General features: G+C 41.1%; 1 protein-coding gene across 1 annotated transcript in view; it reads left to right on the forward strand.

Moving 5' to 3' along the window:
* RAB40C (RAB40C, member RAS oncogene family) overlaps positions 1–18,465 on the forward strand; it is a 40,059-nt gene that overhangs the window by 11,019 nt on the left and 10,575 nt on the right. Inside the window, exon 3 of the mRNA XM_079952447.1 lies at positions 16,920–16,980. Coding sequence (XP_079808573.1) covers positions 16,920–16,980 — 61 coding nt within the window. The remainder of the gene's footprint in view (positions 1–16,919; positions 16,981–18,465) is intronic.

Raw genomic sequence — 18,465 nt, forward strand, 5'->3', positions numbered from 1 at the left:
CTTCTGTGGCAAACTCATTGGGGTCTATAGGGTTTGCTAGGTAATTTAAGTACTTGAAATAGGTTGGTGCCTCTTTATTGACATTTCTTTTGGTGTGAAGTTGGTAAGCTATCAAGTTACTTCATATATCCAATCAACTAGTTCTTTAGCAACAAAACCTCTTCACTCTTCTGGGTCTTCTCTATGCAACCATGAACTTCACTAATCAAAGATAATATCCTGTTATTGTTCAATTTGACTATTACTGTGGATTATACCTTCCAGGATGAATGGCAGAGGGCAGGGTAGGTAGCTATGTTTACTCCTTCATGTGACTTATGCCTCTATTGTCAAATCATAGCTACCCCCAAATTCACATGAATCTGTCTCAGAACAGCTGATTATGTAAATTATGTAAACAATTGAATTAGTGGCAGGCTCTTACAACTTTGGTTTTATGCAGAGTAAACTTGGTTATGTATCTCTCAATGTGTATACACACACAGACAAATAAATGTTTCTCACTTTCCACATGCACGCCCCCCCCCCCCAACTCTTCCTCTACAGTGGTACCTCGGTTGTAAAACGTAATCCGTTCTGGAAAACCGTTCGTTCGACTTCCGAAACATCTGACAACCAAGGTGCAATGGGAGGTCGGCAAATTCCATTGAGAAAATGGAGAAACATGCCTCGAAGCCGTTCAACTTCTGAGGCACGTTCGAAAACAGAAGCATTCACTTCCGGATTTTCAGTGTTCAGGTTCTGATTCGTTTGGCTTCCAAAATGCTTGAAAACCAAGGTTCCACTGTATAGCTTTTGCCATCCTAATTAAGCTGTATTGTTCATCTTTTCTTACTGGTAATGTATACCAGTGTCAAAATCTTTGAAAATGAAACACCAACAATCTGTTTCAGCTGAACTGGTGCTCCAACTATGTTCAAATTCATTGCTTAGGAACTGAAGGAAGGAAGCTTTTGTGGTTCTGTTAAGAATTGGATATAGAGTCACTATTCATTAGCATCTGTTGAGGCAGGAGTGCCCACCCATGCACATACTTTGTAGTGTTTCTCTCAGTGTTAAGACACATCTTGCTGTAATGTCTTATAGTTTGAAGTGCACAACAGACCTTTCTTCATACCCAGTTCCATACTCAATTCTGGATGACAGTATTGGTCTTCAAGCCTTACTCAAGTTTCTGAGCTGTGTTGGCTGGCCAGCCTCTGAAGAGTGTCTGAATTATTGGGTGCACATTATTGATGAAAGAACTCACTTGCTTTTGTAACAAGTCTAGTATGCAGCACAGTATGGTCAAGATAGGGACGCGGGTGGCGCTGTGGGTAAAAGCCTCAGTGCCTAGGGCTTGCCGATCGAAAGGTCGGCGGTTCGAATCCCCGCGGCGGGGTGCGCTCCCGCTGCTCGGTCCCAGCGCCTGCCAACCTAGCAGTTCGAAAGCACCCCCGGGTGCAAGTAGATAAATAGGGACCACTTACTGGTGGGAAGGTAAACGGCGTTTCCGTGTGCTGCGCTGGCTCGCCAGATGCAGCTTTGTCACGCTGGCCACGTGACCCGGAAGTGTCTCCGGACAGCGCTGGCCCCCGGCCTCTTGAGTGAGATGGGCGCACAACCCCAGAGTCTGTCAAGACTGGCCCGTACGGGCAGGGGTACCTTTACCCTTACCTTTATGGTCAAGATGCTGCTGTGCCATAAACGTCAATATTTATCAGCTTTTAAATAATCCTTCCTTCAAAATTCATGGCAACAAACAAATAAGAAATTATACACACACAGGGAGAGAGAGAGAGAGATGTTTGTATGCAGTTAAACACTGAAGCATTATTTAAATTTGGTGGATTGGTATTTTTTAAACTAAAATTGCTAGCAACTGATGGCCTTCACACTCTGGCAGAAGGGGTGTGGGGCAGGTCTCTCTAGGCAGGAAATTCCAAAGTCTGGGTATGCACACTCAAAAAGACCCTGCTCTAGTCCTAATCAACCATGATTTTGGAACACATAAAAATACAGTGGTACCTTGGTTTATGAACTTAATTCATTCCAGAAGTCCGTTCTTAAACCGAAACCATTCTTAAATCAAGGCATTCTTTTCCTAATGAGGCCTCCCACTGCCGGTGCCCTTCTACCATTCGGCTTCTGTTCGTACACCAAGGTAAAGTTCGTAGACTGGGACACTACATCCGGTTTTGCAGAGTTCATAAACCGAATAGTTCATAAACAGGGCTGTTCTTAAACCAAGGTACCACTGTACCCAGCTACCTACTTGGCCATGGGTTATAACTGCAGACATCTCTGAACAGAAACACAGGGTTCAGGAGAAAGCATGAAGTCATAACAGCCTGTAGTCTGTTCCATTAGTTGTGGAGAGGAGGGAGTTCCTTGTCTGACACAGTGCTCTGTAAAGCTTCTGGAACAGGCCTCCATCGCCTTCCAGAAGACAACTGCTTCACATCTGGTGTTTTTACCTGGCTGGAATGTGTCCTTGAAATCTCAGGATGGCTGTTGCGTGCCATGATGGAGTACAGAGAGATGTGTCAGTGTATGTAGGTACTACCCTACATTACAAAAGTAAAGCTTACATTTGTTGCCCTGAGCACACTTGCTTCTGACCCTGCCTGCCACTGGCATGTGACCCATGGAACATTTCCCAGAAGGGAGTGCAACCCTTGGGCTGAAAAAGGTTCCCCATATTTAGATACTTGAAAAAAATATTTGAGAATATCTGACAAGCTAGCTGGTGAGTGTTCTCTCTTGATGAGTGATATGCCTGCTCAGTGCTACTCCAGTGTGTGTTCCTTATTCCCAGTTGTTGTTGTTGTTGTTTAAGTAAAATTACCCTAACGAGCAAAGGAAAATGTAAAGAAATGGATAAGAGGGGGGATAAATAAGCAACCAGTATTCATTTGGTTTCATTTTGCAGTCCATGGAACCTCATGAAGACAAAAGCTAACTACAGGCAAAATTACTAAACCATCCTTGAGTGTTGTGATTAGGAACTTTGAATCATCCTTAAACACCTCTCTATTAAAGTGACAAGTCTATGCATTTCAGACTCCCTGTAGCAGCAGAGGATGCTGCTTCCTGTTGTTCCAAGCAAATCCTGTTTCAAGTACCGTGGGGAACAAACATCCTTTTACAGCCCATATGTTGCTGTATTCATTTCCTTGTAGAATACAATCATTATGTAGGAGAATGTTTTCCAAATAGTAGCTGTCTGAAGTATGGTATCAGAGTAATATGTCGAAGTTTTCTATTGAAATATTGATCTGATGCTTCAAACTTCTTATCCTTGTCTCTCTATATTAGTGCAGAGTGCAGAGAAGTATATATCTAGATAAGGGTTGGTGCCTTCAGTAAGCGTTTGTTGAATGCATAGTTTATTAAATGTAAATGATAGCTTTCATACTCCAATCTTGTCTATATAATAAAACAAATCCAATATATAAGTACGGTAATAACAGTACTAGAGTATAATTTATAGACTTACTCAAATTCATGAATATGCCTTCTGGTCATAAAATGGATCTTTTAATTATGCATCTACTTTATTTGGCTCCTTTACTTCTTTATAACTCACCCTTCTGTAAGAATAAGGAGGCTTAATGATGAAAAACAACATCAAAAACAAAAATAAAACCACCATACAAAATACAGCAAAGCAATAACAAGCACGACATTATAGAAATGGTGTCACTCTTACTATTACCTGGCCTGCCAGAACAAATAGATTGTAAACTGCCTCTTGAATGAATTTAGTGTGGGACTATGACTGCTGTCCTTGTAGACTAAGGATTGTGAACATAATATGAGTGATGCTGAAAGAAGGAAGAGTAGCAGAATCCCTTCCTATCTACCTGATCCCGAAACTATTCCACAGTTGGTTTGAGGCTGTCCTGAAGAACCTAACGAGCCGTGCTGGATCACACCAAAAGGCCTGTTTAGTCAAACGTCTTGTTGAAACAGGTGCTTGTGGAAAGCCTGCAAGCATACACAAGTGCAACAGCATTCTCCCCATGTGTTTTCCAGCAGCAGGTAAACACAGTGCTAGTAGCCATTGATATACAATTGTTTTCATGTATTTGAGGATTACCCTTAAAATTATCCAAGTGTAGAGGCTAATCTTGGGGGAAAGTTACAATTCAGATTCAAGTTCTTCAATAACTTTCAGATGGTTGCCATTCAGATCCGGTTATTTGTCAATTCTTAATTTGTCAGTAAGGCGTAGAATTTCAACTCTTGGCAGTGCTTAACACAAACTCACCAACAGCATACAATTCAATAAGGCTAACTTAACCCAACAACTCCCCCCACAATGCACAAACAAATCTCACTGCAGCCAACCAAAGACAATCAACAACACCCTAGACCACTCCGACCTCTCTCACCACTAAGGAAACATAACAAGCGAATAGAAAGAGAACCTACCCAAGTGACACTGACACAAAACCCCCACACATACACTAAAAGAACATAAGCTTTACCACCACCCCCTCTCTTCTGCCCTCCCTTTTCTTCCCAACCCTATACTGCATATAACACCAATGTCTCAAAATAAATGTAACTGATCTGTAGAAAGAAACAATACATATGCTTTTATAAACGAGGAAAATCTTTAATAATTTTTTTTTAAAAAAAAAAAAACATTGGCAATGCTATTTTCCTCAGTTCCTCCGAATTGCTCCCTGATAAATTTAATTCTGGTGCTGGGATCTGCTCTACATCTTATGCTGTAAAGGCAGATGCAAAGAATCTGTTCATGGCAATCCTCTTTTCCTCCTTTAGCATACCTTTGACTACTTATTTGTCCAATCAGCTTCCATGCTTCTAATGTATTTAAAGTTAGTGTTATTTGCTCTTTGTTTTTAGTGATGTGCATCTCAGTTTCTTTTTTTTGCACCCCTTATTGCATTTGCTTGCGTTTCTTTTGCCAAAATTTGTCTTCCTTTTTGCTCTCCTCATTTTCTTGTCTCTCATAGCTTCCTTGCCTCTACTTGTTAACCATTCTGGCATCCTCTTGGCTCTGGTTGTACCCTTTCCATCAGCAGGTATAAGGGAAGAAATAAGAACCACAAAAATGAACATGGTATGAGTTTGTATTACCTCTTGTAAAATTTGGTGGTGGATAAACACGAAAATCATTGCTAATACTGTACTCGAGTCGCTAGAAACACTTCTATTTAGAACTAGATGAAATTATCAAACAAAGACAAGGCACCTTATATCATAACACCAGACTAGCCACCTTATCGGTACACAACTAAGGATCATAGTTGCAAAGTTGAGTAGCTTAGATTTCAAATTCTTTATGTATAGATCCAAAGCACTAGATATACTTCAGCCAATAAATACCAGGAAAAATAATGATATTAACACGGTGGTTTTTTTTGGGGGGGGTGGGTGATGGTGGCTATCACTGTATCATATGAGCCTCTGGTCTGATCTAGCAAGCTGTTCCCATATTGTACCAGCATGGCATGTGGCATGTGACTCTGATGTGAGTGTACATTAGTTATATGCCCCACCTTTCACCTTAAGAAGCTCAAAGTGGTGTGCATAACAGTTATCTGTGCAACAGTTGATGCAATACAACAGTTCAAGAAAGTTAATGAGAGTAGAAAAGCTGACCTAGCAGGCAAAGGGTTGGGCTAGAATGTATTTGCATGGAGTGCTTTATGTGAGTATCATTCAAAAATGTTTATTCCTCTATCTGTAGTCTGAAATAGTAATCTATTCTAGACTTCATTCCAATCTAATTCTTCTGCATGGGTAGATCCACTTAAACACCTATCTGTTAGCCTGTGCTTATTTAACTTTATACTGTGAGATTTGTAGACCTAGTAGTCAACATACTCTTGCACTTGATCTGCTTTTTCTCCACTCTTTCCCGCCTCCCGGTTCATAGTCATATACTATCCAACTTGTGGATCACAATGCAATTGTTGTTTGTTTTTTTATTTATTTAAATGATTTATAAGCTGCCCTTCATAAAGTAAACAATCTCAGGGCAGGGTACATTGAAACTAATGAAACATATTCTGAGATAAAACATGTTTTCTCCGTCCAGCCATTTGCCTTTTTTCATTTCTATAACTGCAAGGTGGTTGTCTGTGGGCATTCCACATATATAGTGATAACTGAAACTTCCCTTAGGCTGTATCTTCAGGTTTCTGATGAGTGAATGTGTGTGTGTCAAGTGATAAGGAAATACTGACAGCTGTTTCTGTACGTCACTTGGGTCAGCTGGTTTGTATGATCTTACATGTTGGTGGTTTATATAACCAAATTTTAGAGATGAGGAAAACAAAGTTAACAAATTGCCTACTATTGTTCTTGTCTCACATTTAAGTGGCTTTAAAATAAATGAATATTTAATGTAATTTTGTTGCTTTTGTTATCTACTCATGCTGGCTTATGTTATGGTAGACTGAAAAGGTACCTTTCTGAAATACTCATGCTGCCTGAGAGCCAGTGTGGTGTAGTGGTTAAGATCGGTAGATTCGTAATCTGGGAAACCGGGTTCGCGTCTCTGCTCCTCCACATGCAGCTGCTGGGTGACCCTGGGCTAGTAACACTTCTCTGAAGTCTCTCAGCCCCACTCACCTCACAGAGTGTTTGTTGTGGGGAAGGAAGGGAAAGGAGAATGTTAGCCGCTTTGAGACTCCTTCGGGTAGTATAAAGCGGGATATCGAATCCAAACTCTTCTTCTCTTCTTCTTAAGTCCACATTGTGTCTAAGGGAAGGCACATATGTTAAATTTGTGTTAACACATATGTATGCTTCTTGGGAAACAGGGATTGCCTGCAGCTGCTTGTCAAGCTTGTAGTCAGTGGCAAATGTAAGTTTGCTGCCATGTAATGTATGCATTGACTTATGTGGCTGTTTTTGTAAGAATATATTTAAGGAACTTAAAGTACAGTAGCTTATAACCACTTATGTTGATGTGTTGTTCAGAACTTTGTGTATTCAGGTATATGGCCCACAACAAATACAGTGCTGTGGTCTCTAAAATACCTAAAATGGGTCAAAGAAACATCAACTTGCTTAGAGGACTCTTCAGCAAATATTCTGTTACTTCTCCTGTGCCTTATGCAAATCTACAGATTGCTGACATCCTAAGCATTCACATCTACCAATGTTGTTTTGTAAGGTCGTCGATATTTCAGTGAGCTCTAGTTATCGCCAAACTATATCTTCTTATGAAGTGAAGCTGTGGTCCATCAGCTGTTGCTTCCTCCTCCTCTTACAATACAAAACAAACCATTATATGAAAGTAAAGCTGCTGTTAATGTCCCTGTGATGACAGGATTTATTGTGAAGCAAGAATCCTAGTGCATTAGCACTTTTCTCTAGAGGCTGTTGTGGATGAGCCTCTTGGCTTATTCTCTGCCATCTGCAAGTCCCAAATTCAATCCCAGATCTGCCTCCAGGGTCCTGGAACAGTGCACCTTCTGGTCTGATTATGTCTGGTATTTGAACAGCAATCTGCTGATTTTAAAAAGCCAGTTATACTTGCATTTATTTTAAAAATGTACTTACTGATTTATTTGTGTCTACCTAAATGACTAATTCAAAAGAACTAATTCTAATAGTCTTTTCATAACTCCTGGTGGTGTATCTTGTTGTAGGGGCTTTGTCAGACAATGTCACAAGTCTACCCTTGTTACTGGAAATGCACATTTTCATTATCTAAAATGCTCTTAGTAGGGTTTTTTGTTTGTAATTATGGGGTATGACTACTTTAATACTTTAACAATCACAACATCTGCTAGTGAAAATAAGATTACAAATAAATGTAAACACCCCAAACTACCAGCAAATAAAGTACTAGGCCCCAGTGACTTTCCCTAATAGAAAACTCTTGTAGCCCCTTCTGGAAGCTATCGGAAAGGTGTTCTGGCAGATCTTTGGGAAGTCATTTAACAGCCCCAAGGATGAAATAACTCATCCAATGATGGGACCTGAAACAAGGCACTAAATTCTGATTTTAATTATATAGGAGGCTGGTACTTACAGGGAGAAGCAGTCCCATACATCTTTCTTCTATGGTGATCACTCATAGCCAAGTAAGATTGTCTTCCATGAAAACAGTCTTAACACTGAGTCCGTAAGTGACTGTGGAAGCCAATTCTGATAATAATTACTTTTCAATTACAATCCAAAAATAACCTCATTATAACAATGCCAATTTATAATAGAATTACTAATACCAATCGTTCAAATACTGAATTATATACCGTGGTACCTTGGGTTAAGAACTTAATTCGTTCTGGAGGTCCGTTCTTAACCGGAAACTGTTCTTAACCTGAAGCACCACTTTAGCTAATGGGGCCTCCCGCTGCTGCTGCTGCCGCTGCCGCCGCACAATTTCTGTTCTCATCCTGAAGCAAACTTCTTAACCCGAGGTAATATTTCTGGGTTAGCGGAGTCTGTAACCTGAAGCGTATGTAACCCGAGGTACCACTGTAATTTAGATAAGGTGGTTTGATGGTTTTCTTTATTTCTGCGTTCCAAAATCTTGTTGTTGTTTAGTCGTTTAGCACGCCAGGAACTCCTGTCTGATTTCCTTAAGAATGGATAGGTTTGATCCCACTGTGAATGGTTCATTTTGAGAGCCATTGTAAGCAGTCCCATAAATATGTGGGTCCAAGGGTATGAAGAGTTAGATTCTAACAATCAGCTGCTTGTCAGGGCTTGCAGGGGTGAAAACAAGTCACCTGATGTCATTGTGACCTGCAAGCGGGGAGGGACTTTGAACTGATCCCAGAAGCTGGTATTCAGGATAATCATAGTGGGGTTGGTTGCATATGCTCCTGCCACTCTCCATGCTCTAGGAGATGTACATTTTGTACTAGCTGAAGTTTCTAAGCTGTCTTAAAGGCAGCCCATGTGGAACACATTACCATAATTCAGAGCTTTCCAAACTGTGTGTCGTGACACATTAGTGTGTTGGCTGCAGTGTCTGGGTGTGCCGTGCAATATGTGACCATATATCTTATAAGGGGTTGGTTTTACCTCTGGTTTGCTAGTAAAACTGAATTACTGTGTTGCAAAATGATGCATATCTAAAATGTGTGTCACCAACATGAGAAGTTTGGAAAGCTCTGCCATAGTTGGTCTAAGAAGTTAGAAGAATTGGAGTTTGGGGAAAGTTATTCCTTCTTCAATAATGGAGTGTAGTCTACAGCTGTTACCAGTTCTAGTCACAGGCATCTTCTGCCTCTACTTCAGGGGTGTCTTATAGTCCAACAGGGAATACAGGCAATGAAACAGTTCTAATGAGCTAATACCAGGTCTATCATTCTCTTGCTGAATCACTGTTTACTGTCTTTGGTTTTTTATATTGTGTATAAACTCCTTTAGCCTTCACAAGACAGCATAATAGCTGGATCTATTATTTTCCCAATGTGGGAGCTTCCTGTGCAAATAGTGCCTCTCTTTTGCCTCATATGTAATGCAGCCTTTGAAACACAGTGTTGTTAATTGTCAACAGATTGAGCAAAGTACAATGTAAACAGATCATAAGTACAACTTTGAGATGGGCAGCTGCAGGTGACCATTTTCATTTTTCCTTATATAGATACAACTGAAAGCTTGCCAAGAATTGAGATTATTACTTGACTACAGCAAACATAGGTGTAGGGCCTGGTAAATACAATAACTTTAAGAGTTGCTGGGTGTATTTGCGCATGAACAGATTCACAACATTGTGCTTATGACTTTTGCTTTAGTTGTGCTAAAACTTGGTAAATAACAATACGTATAAAGAGCTTAAAGGGCCCCAAAGTCTTAATAAACTAACTCCTCTTTAATTGCAAATTCAGTATGACTAGAGAAGCAGAGTTGGAATGTGGGCTAAGCTGAAAACAGCTCAGACCGGTTTTCTGTGCCTTGCCAATGCAGCAGTTCCAGCAGGATATGGACAACATCATTGGTGTTCAGTGCAGTGCCTGCATTCCTACCTTGCCCTCTAGATATGTAGTTACCAAACAGAGTTTCATACTTGGTAGATAACTAAGGCCCAATTCTGACTTTAATTTCTTGGTATCCTTTTGGGACAGACATAGAGAAACAGAGAATTGCTACAGGCATGAGAGCTCCTCATGCTCCAGCAGTGATTAGACACACAAATCTTGGTCCACTAGATTCAGAACAGGCAAAAAAAAAAGTGTGAAATAACACATTCACTACTATAGGATGTTTTGATGGCCACTAACTTGAATCCTTATTTAAAGGGTTATAAACAAATGATTGAGGAGACCTTTGTTGACAACTTTTAACCATGATCATTAAATGATACTTGCATGTTCATAGACAATATTCCACTGAAAACTAATTGCTTGAATGGGAAGGGATAACTGCTTTCAAGTCCTGATTGATGGATTTCCAGCGGCATCTGGCCATTGTCAGCACAGTGAAATCCATTAAACTTCATTACTGGATGGGCCCCATTATATTACTGAATCAGGCACCCTGCTGGAGGGTGTAAAGCCAGGGCCGCCATGCTACAGGCACAGGGCTCTGCTCCTTGCCAGCTTTCTACCATGTGCACACGAAACCACAACTGCAGACCATCGTCTGCCTTCCAACTTAGAGAACCCCTTCCACAATCAACCATGGAACGCGGTGCCTCATGGTTATTGTCATCTTAGCATGGCAGCTGAATATGAGCTGTAGGAGTGGAGACAGCAGTGACACCTGCTGGACCCTAGACTCCCCATTCAGTGAAGGCTCAAATCCAGCAGGAAGAAATCCAGCAGATGATGCTCTTGTGATCATGACTTATAAACAAGGATGTTGCAATAATGTTTAGCGGAGGAGTTTGATGGGGATGCCCAGAGTGCTGTCTTACAGTGTGACCTGAAACACCTGTGCTATGTTTGTCTTCCTGACTGAGAACATGGAAAACTACACCTGCAGCAAGTGCAAACTGGTTGCCTTGCTGGAAGAGAAGATAGAGCAACTTGAGGCCCTCCTATCCACACTTCATTCTATCGGGCAAGATGAAGAAATTCTTGCTAGATCAGAGTGTACTGTCCTGGAACAGAGATGCAGGTAGAGTGCCCTTAGGGGGGAGGAAGATCTCCCAATGCAGGAGAACAAACCCCAGGAGGAACAAAAAAGCAGGACTGTCGGGAGCTATGCCATGTCAAGGGTCGGGAAAGGGTTCCTTATGAGGAACTGTTGAGGAAGTTGGGTATGTTTAGCCTGGGAAAGAGGAGACTGAAAGAAGATATGATAGCCATCTTCAAATATCTAAAGAGCTGTTACATGGAAGATGGAGCAAGCTTGTTTTCTTCTGCTCCAGAGGCTAGGTCCCTAATCAATGGCTTCAAGTTACAAGAAAGGAGATTCTGACTAAACCTAAGTAAGAACTAAGGGTTGTTTGACAGTGGAGCAGACTCCCTCGGTAGGTGGTGGATTCTCCTTCCTTGGAGGTTTTTAAGTAGAGGTTGGATGACCGTCATGCATATTTAGTTCGAGATTCCTGCATTGCAGGCGGTTAGACTAGATGACATTCAGGCTCTCTTCCAACTCTACAATGATATGATTCTATTATTATGGTTTAGCATTATAATAAAAACTTAATATTTTTCAAGGCCAGGGTTCAAATCCCTACCCATTGGATGACCTCGGGCTAGTTACTGTTTCAGCCAAACCTACCTCACAGGATTGTTGTGAGAATGGAATTGGGAGGGGGAGAACCATGTACACCATCTTTTGTTCCTTGGAGGAAAAGAAGAATATAGATGTAAGAAATAAACATTTGCAACCATAGCTTACAAAGAAATATGTTTTTCCATTTGTCTCTGTTGGTAGTTAACAACTTATCAGGCCCAGGGCTTTTTCATTTAGCACAACCTGCAACATTAAAACAACTTTTATCATACTATTATATCTATTATATCTTGTTAGTCTCTTTCTCTGTGCCTTGTTTTGTGCTCTCTCCTAATTTTTTGTCTTTTACTCTCTCTCCCCTTCTACCCATCTCTTAAATGATCGTGGATCTGCTGGAGTGACCCATATTCGGATGGAGCAAAGCCCCGTTGTGTCTTCCACATAGCTAGACGCATTAAACCACATTTGTGTAATTTCCTGCCACTGAATTGAGCCTGGCATGTCAGACATGAAGCCAATTTGGCCAAGTGGGTGGAGAGCTGGACTAGAACCTGGGAGACCAGAATTCAAATTCCGACTCCATCATGAAGCTCAGCCTAGCCTACAAGGTTGTTGGGTTGAAACTGAGAATGGGGGAACAGTATATGTTGCCTAAAGCCTCATTGAAGGAAAAGTGGGATATAAATGTAATAGTAAATAAATGGTAAACTTTTTTGTTTTCATGCCTGAGACTGCAACATTTTCAGGCATTTTATAGGCTACAATTGCGTGGCATTTTATCTTAGAGTGTCATGTTGGGTAGACCTGCTATAAGCAATAGAATCAAACTGGTTTGTACATTGTCTACCAACAGAGCATATCCATGTGACTGAATGCTTGAAATTCAGTTTTTAATTTCATAGTTTGATCCAATGGTCTTTCTCACCGAAAACTCTTTAATTTGTAAATTCATAATGTCCAGCCCAGGGATATGTGACTGGCACATAAACCAGAAACGGAGTAAATAACAAATTAAAAATGTAGCAGTATAGTGAAATAAAGTAACACAACTCCTAATAAGATCAATCAACAGACTGGTGCTTCTCAGTATGCATATAAAAATATGGATATTCACAGTTTGTTTGCTGAAGAAAACACCAACATTTCCCTACAACAGTTGTAAAGATGGGAGTTTAAGGGGAGGCAGTTAAAGCACTCAGGTATTTAAAGGCTGACTTTCAGCAGTATCCCAAAAGCCTCTGTGCAATAGTGCCACCCAGTGGCACAAACATGTCAGTTTCTGCCTTATTCATTTGAAAGTTTGTTCCGTGTTATGTAACATACATGGTTGGGACAGTTGAGCTGTGCTCCACCTCATGAACTTGTCTGAACAAGCCTGATGATTTCAAAAGTGAAATACTTGCTGCTGAAATGAGTTCCTTTTTGTGATACGATTCCTTATGAGACATTGTAATCAACTGTTTATAAAAGCTGCAAAGTGTGAGTGTTCTGGAATGCAAAGCATAAGCATAGGCTGGTTGCATCATTGACCCTGAAGGAAATATGTCTAGTGTAACTGTGAAGGAGTTGCACTGACGGCCTTAATATTTTAAGATCAAGTAGTGATGCTGCTGCCAGCCTGAGATTTGGATTATGGAAGCGTTGCATTCATGGACAGTCCAGCACTGTGAAGATTTACCTAAATAAGAAGGAAAGCCTTTCACACTGACTGGAACCTTTCCTTATATTTGCATAGGGTCAAACTATAAATTATGTTAATTGTATCATTGCAATTCTCATCTACTTTTTCACATTTAAAGAGAAGATGCAAGGGGGTGGGGTTGGAACCATGGCACACAATGAGGGGATTTAGCTCTTCCCCTCATACCCCAAGGTATTGATTTCCCCAAGCTGCTAATAGGTTTGGAGAAAGGAAGCTTCATTTGGCACTAAAGGAAAGCTTTCACAATTAGCATCATGTCTGGCTTGGCCAATGATATCACTATGAATTAAGTCCGGCCCAAATAGTGACTGAAATACCATGAATTAAAAAGCAGCCAACCTGAAGGCCTAAAACTATTCCTTCCTAGGAAACTGAAATATTTGTTCAGCTTTGGGCTGGGCAGCTGCTTAGGAATTGGCAATAAATATTTTCTCTCTCTGCCAGGGCAAAGAACTGTGCTACCTTTCTATTGGTACATAAGGTAGCTACAGCAATGTATCTTCCAACGTGGGGGAGGTTGAATAAGGTTGCCCCATTTTTGTGACTTGTTGGGTTACTTCTGGGTTTGGGCCGGTGCTTGTATGTGTGGTTGCACACATATTGAAGCGTAATCAGTTGCTACCTGTATATTAAAAGCAGCTTTAAAGTGTACAATTACAAAAATAACAGAGTGGGCCCTGAAGATATACCGTACTTTTCCGTGTATAAGGCGGGTATTTTTAATGGAAAATTATGTTTAAAATAGGGGGTCGTCTTATACATGGGTAGTGCCCGGGGGGACATGGGATTGGTTGATGGCGCGAGCCAGAGATGGTCTGCAGAGTGTTATTGGTGTCTGCAGCAAGGGATGTTGTTGAGTGGGTGTCGCTGTGGCAATTGGGCAGGCAATAGGCTGCTTCTGCTGGTGAGGGGACAGACGCTAGGAGGCTGTTGCAACATGTGCAAGTGTTAGCATCGGCCATGTGGGTGAGTGATTTTTGGCAACACCTCCCCTAAAAAAAGCTCAAGAACTCTCTGCAATCCTCCACAAAGAAGCTCCACAACTCTGGGCAATCTCCCCCCATTTTCTTAATTTTTAGTCCCCCAAAATTGGGGTCATCTTATACATGGGGGCATGTTATACACGGAAAAGTACGGTACATCTCAGATTGAGCCTGAGGATTTCTAATCAATGGCTATAAGTTGCTTTTTTTCTATAAACAAAAGTAGTCATGTTGTCTTGTCAAACAGGGTTTTAATAGAAATGACAACATAAAACAAAATCTTTATTTTACATTCTAAGAATATATGGGAACTACTGTAAGTCGTGTGAGAGTTTGCCAATGCAGGTGTGCAACTTAAAGGCTATTCTTTGGAAATAAATGTTTTAACATGTTTATTGGGGGATACTTTGGTAGGCTAAGTGCCCAGAATGTTCCAGAAGCATAGACTGTTCCTGGGCTGAACAGGAAGCAAATTTTCATTAACAGTTGGCAATCTGTAACTCAGGGTTGGCAGCCTGTGGCTAGATGACGACATGTGCCCTTAGCCTACTTTCATGTGACTGGAGCAGTGGGGAAGGGGATTATCAAAAGAGAAATGGCCTTGCCTACTTTCAGCTGTGGTTCCATCCACCACTGGCTTGTGTCCATCAACAGATTGCCTCCATTGGAGTGCAGTCCCCACCCTTGTTATAACTTATTTTGAGATCTGAGCTAGCTGTAGATACTAGATCAGGGGTAGCCAACATGGTGTTTCCCCAGATATTGTTTGACCTCATCTCCAGCCAGTGTAAGCTATGGTCAGGGAAGATGGGAGGTGTGGTTCCACTGCAGCTGGAGGGCACTACACTGGTAACTTGCGCACTAGATAGTTGGAGGATATTAAAATAGGAGTGTGTTGCCAACTATACTGGCGAGACACAGGACAGAGTTTTCTGGAGTTAGGGCTGCATCCCAGTAGTACTTGGTTGGCTGGCATCCATCTGTCTCTAGACAATGGATCAAGTTAAAGAAATCATATGTAAAAAATAGTTTTTGAAGCAAGCTGTTGAAAAGTTTACTATATATTTCAAAGTCAGACTTCTTATACTTAAAGTCTTCAGTTCTTATGCGACCTGATAGGTTTGAAAGCATGTGTCCCTGGAAACAGTGAATCAGATGGGATTTCTTTCTTAAATTAAAGGAAGTGGTGCTTGATCTCATGTGGGGCAGGACCAATTGCCAGCAGTCAGCTTCCTGTTTGAAGTTTGTTAACAATGGACTAATTAATATGCAGCTTAAATCATTGGGAGGAACAGGAAGAAAAGTGACCAGCTGAGACCTTATTAGTGCAATATCCAGGTCTCCAAGGATATTGACACAGATGTGTGGCAGGGAAATGAAATCTCTGTGTCAACACAATTGAATATGTATGAAGTATTTTGGTATACTTGCTAATAACAAAGCTGCCTAGTTAGAAATAGAACTCATTGACCTGGCATTTGACATGCCAATAGTGCTGTCAAGTTATTGTTAAGATGGCAGCAACATGACTATATAGTATGAATTGTTTTTGAGAGTTGATTGCTACCTTTTGATGGTGGATATGGCTGTGGCGGGAAGGTAAATAGCATTTCCATGCGCTCCGGCACTCGTCACGGTGTCCTGTTGTGCCAGAAGTAGTTTAGTCATGCTGGCCATGTGACCCGGAAAGCTGTCTGTAGACAAACACTGGCTTCCTCAGCCTGAAAAGAGAGATGAGCACTGCACCCCATAATCACCTTTGACTGGACTTAACCATTCAGGGATCCTTACCTTTACCTTATGATTGTATGTCCTTTTGCTTGCATACCAAAACTGTAATGCAAAGCTGTAATGTGCAGATCTTGGCCACAATCAGATGCATCCTCTGAAATTAAGCTTCAAAATGCAGATATCAGACTCTGTTGAGGTGCATGTCCCAATGATCCACCAACAGGTTCTCTGGTCAGTTGCCGCTGCTAGCTAAAAATCTAAATTTTTTTGGGTAGCATTCAACTAATGAGTAGACCCACTGAAATGAATGAACATGATTGAGTTAGGTCCATTAATTTCAGTGGGTCTAGTCTGAATGTAACATACCTGAATGCCACTCCTGGCCTTCACATTTCAGTAATAATACCTAGACAAAATACACTGTACTCAAAAGTGAGGGTACAAATCTTAAGTGGATGAATTCAACATCAAGTTGAGGGGGGAAATGTAAACAATTGGTAGGGTGTTGTTTTTTACAATCAAGTGGTATATAAATTTTGTTGTTGTAGTTTTTTAATTTAACGTTATGCTAAATATGGTGAAGAAATTGTATTTAACTAGAAGTAGGTCAGTTTGACACACAACTCTTGGTTCCTCATTCCTCACAGCTAACTTTTTTGTGTTGTAAGAGACCTAAATATCCTTGCTACCAGATAAATTATAATTGTCTGTTTACTGCTCTTCTGAGTTGCTTGTTTTGTATATTAAAACTTACTATGCTACCACCACAAACATCATTCCTCCAAACACTTGGTGTTGTGACAGCTTTTTCTGGTTATGAACATTTACATGTCACTGAAATAGTGCCGTTATGCCTGGTTTTTGTGTAATCACACTTCCTTTGTTATTATTTACAGGAATTGACTACAAGACCACAACAATCCTGTTAGATGGCAGACGGGTCAAACTGGAGCTCTGGTAAGGTTGCATTGCTGAAATCTTCCCAAAGTATTAAGAGTGCCTACATGACCTTAAGCCAAGAAAGAACTTGGGTTCATCAATATAATGTTCTTGCAAGCTTAGAAGTGTCTGCCTGGGCTTATCTGGAGATGTTCATAGATACCTATTTCATTTAATTATATTATAGCATGTAGATTACATTTTTCCTTATCCCATCCTTCTCTTGTATGGCCTGGCTTCACCAGCTCGGCTTCACAAGCACCATCTCCTCCCTCTTCCTTCTACTGCTGCTACATGCTGAAAAGAAAACAAGGGGCTTACAGCATACAACAGGCATAGGCAAACTCGGCCCTCCAGATGTTTTGGGACTACAACTCCCATCATCCCTGACCACTGGTCCTGTTAGGTAGGGATGATGGGAGTTGTAGTCCCAAAACATCTGGAGGGCTGAGTTTGCCTATGCCTGGCATACAACATAATTTAACCTTGCATACAGATTTACAATGTGAATGGAAGACATATGAAGAAAAACAAGGAAGTAAAGGAGGACAGTAGGAGAAGATATGCTAAGTCACTTTTCCCACTTTCAGTTTGTGTGTGTTTGGGCAGATTTTATTTTTTGCCATATTTTTTGCCCTGTGGCCTAAGGACAGTTTACCTTTAAATGTGTACATCTGGTCCTGCATGAAAGCATTTTCAAAACAGTCCTGGTTCCTACTTAGTGTTCATTCTAAGAGCGTTGGTTTTTGGCCACTTATGGAAATGGCCTCTTGCACAAGGAGGATGGTGTGTGAACTTAGACACAAAGTCTCTACCACAAGAGCATCCAGTGTGGTGCCCACTAGATGTTGTTGGGCAGCATCAGCCCCAGCCAGCGTAGTCTATGGTTGAGGATGACTAGAATTGTAATCCATTGCCCTGGTCTACCATAATGATTACCACTCTCTCCCTCACATTATGCTGTTTGCAACAGGATAGATGGAACAAGCTTCTAGTTTGTGTAGTGACGGGTGTATAAGAAAAGTGCCAGCAAAAATCTGACCCTTTAGATATTTAGTAATGCCTCAATTGCACCAAAAATCTGATCTCCCTGGGAAATCTGATGCAGGGGAATGAGGGTGGTGAGGCTTCCAGCTGTTTGTCATGCACCCCTCCCAGGTCACTGGACACAGCAGAGACCAACAAACTGCAACGTGTTCTGTGACTAACCTGACCGCAGCTTGCACTTATGTAGGCACTTGCTTAGGTCAGCACAGCACTCCTCATAGCATCACAGATGTCTGGTGATGCCCCTTGGTGTGCTGTAATGTTTAAATAGATGAGAAGGCATGGCTTAAATCTACACACAAGCTCTGAGGCAGCTGGTGTCCTTAACACACCCTATGTTTGTTTACTACAGAACACGTTGTACTCCTAAACAGAGTTGTAAGAATTCCTCAGTGTAATGTCAGCCTCTGGAGTAGCCATTGAATGCTGAACTCAAACATATCTTCTCCAGCCAAA

Source organism: Podarcis cretensis (assembly GCF_951804945.1).
Source record: "Podarcis cretensis genome assembly, chromosome: 14".
Lineage (NCBI taxonomy): Eukaryota > Metazoa > Chordata > Lepidosauria > Squamata > Lacertidae > Podarcis > Podarcis cretensis.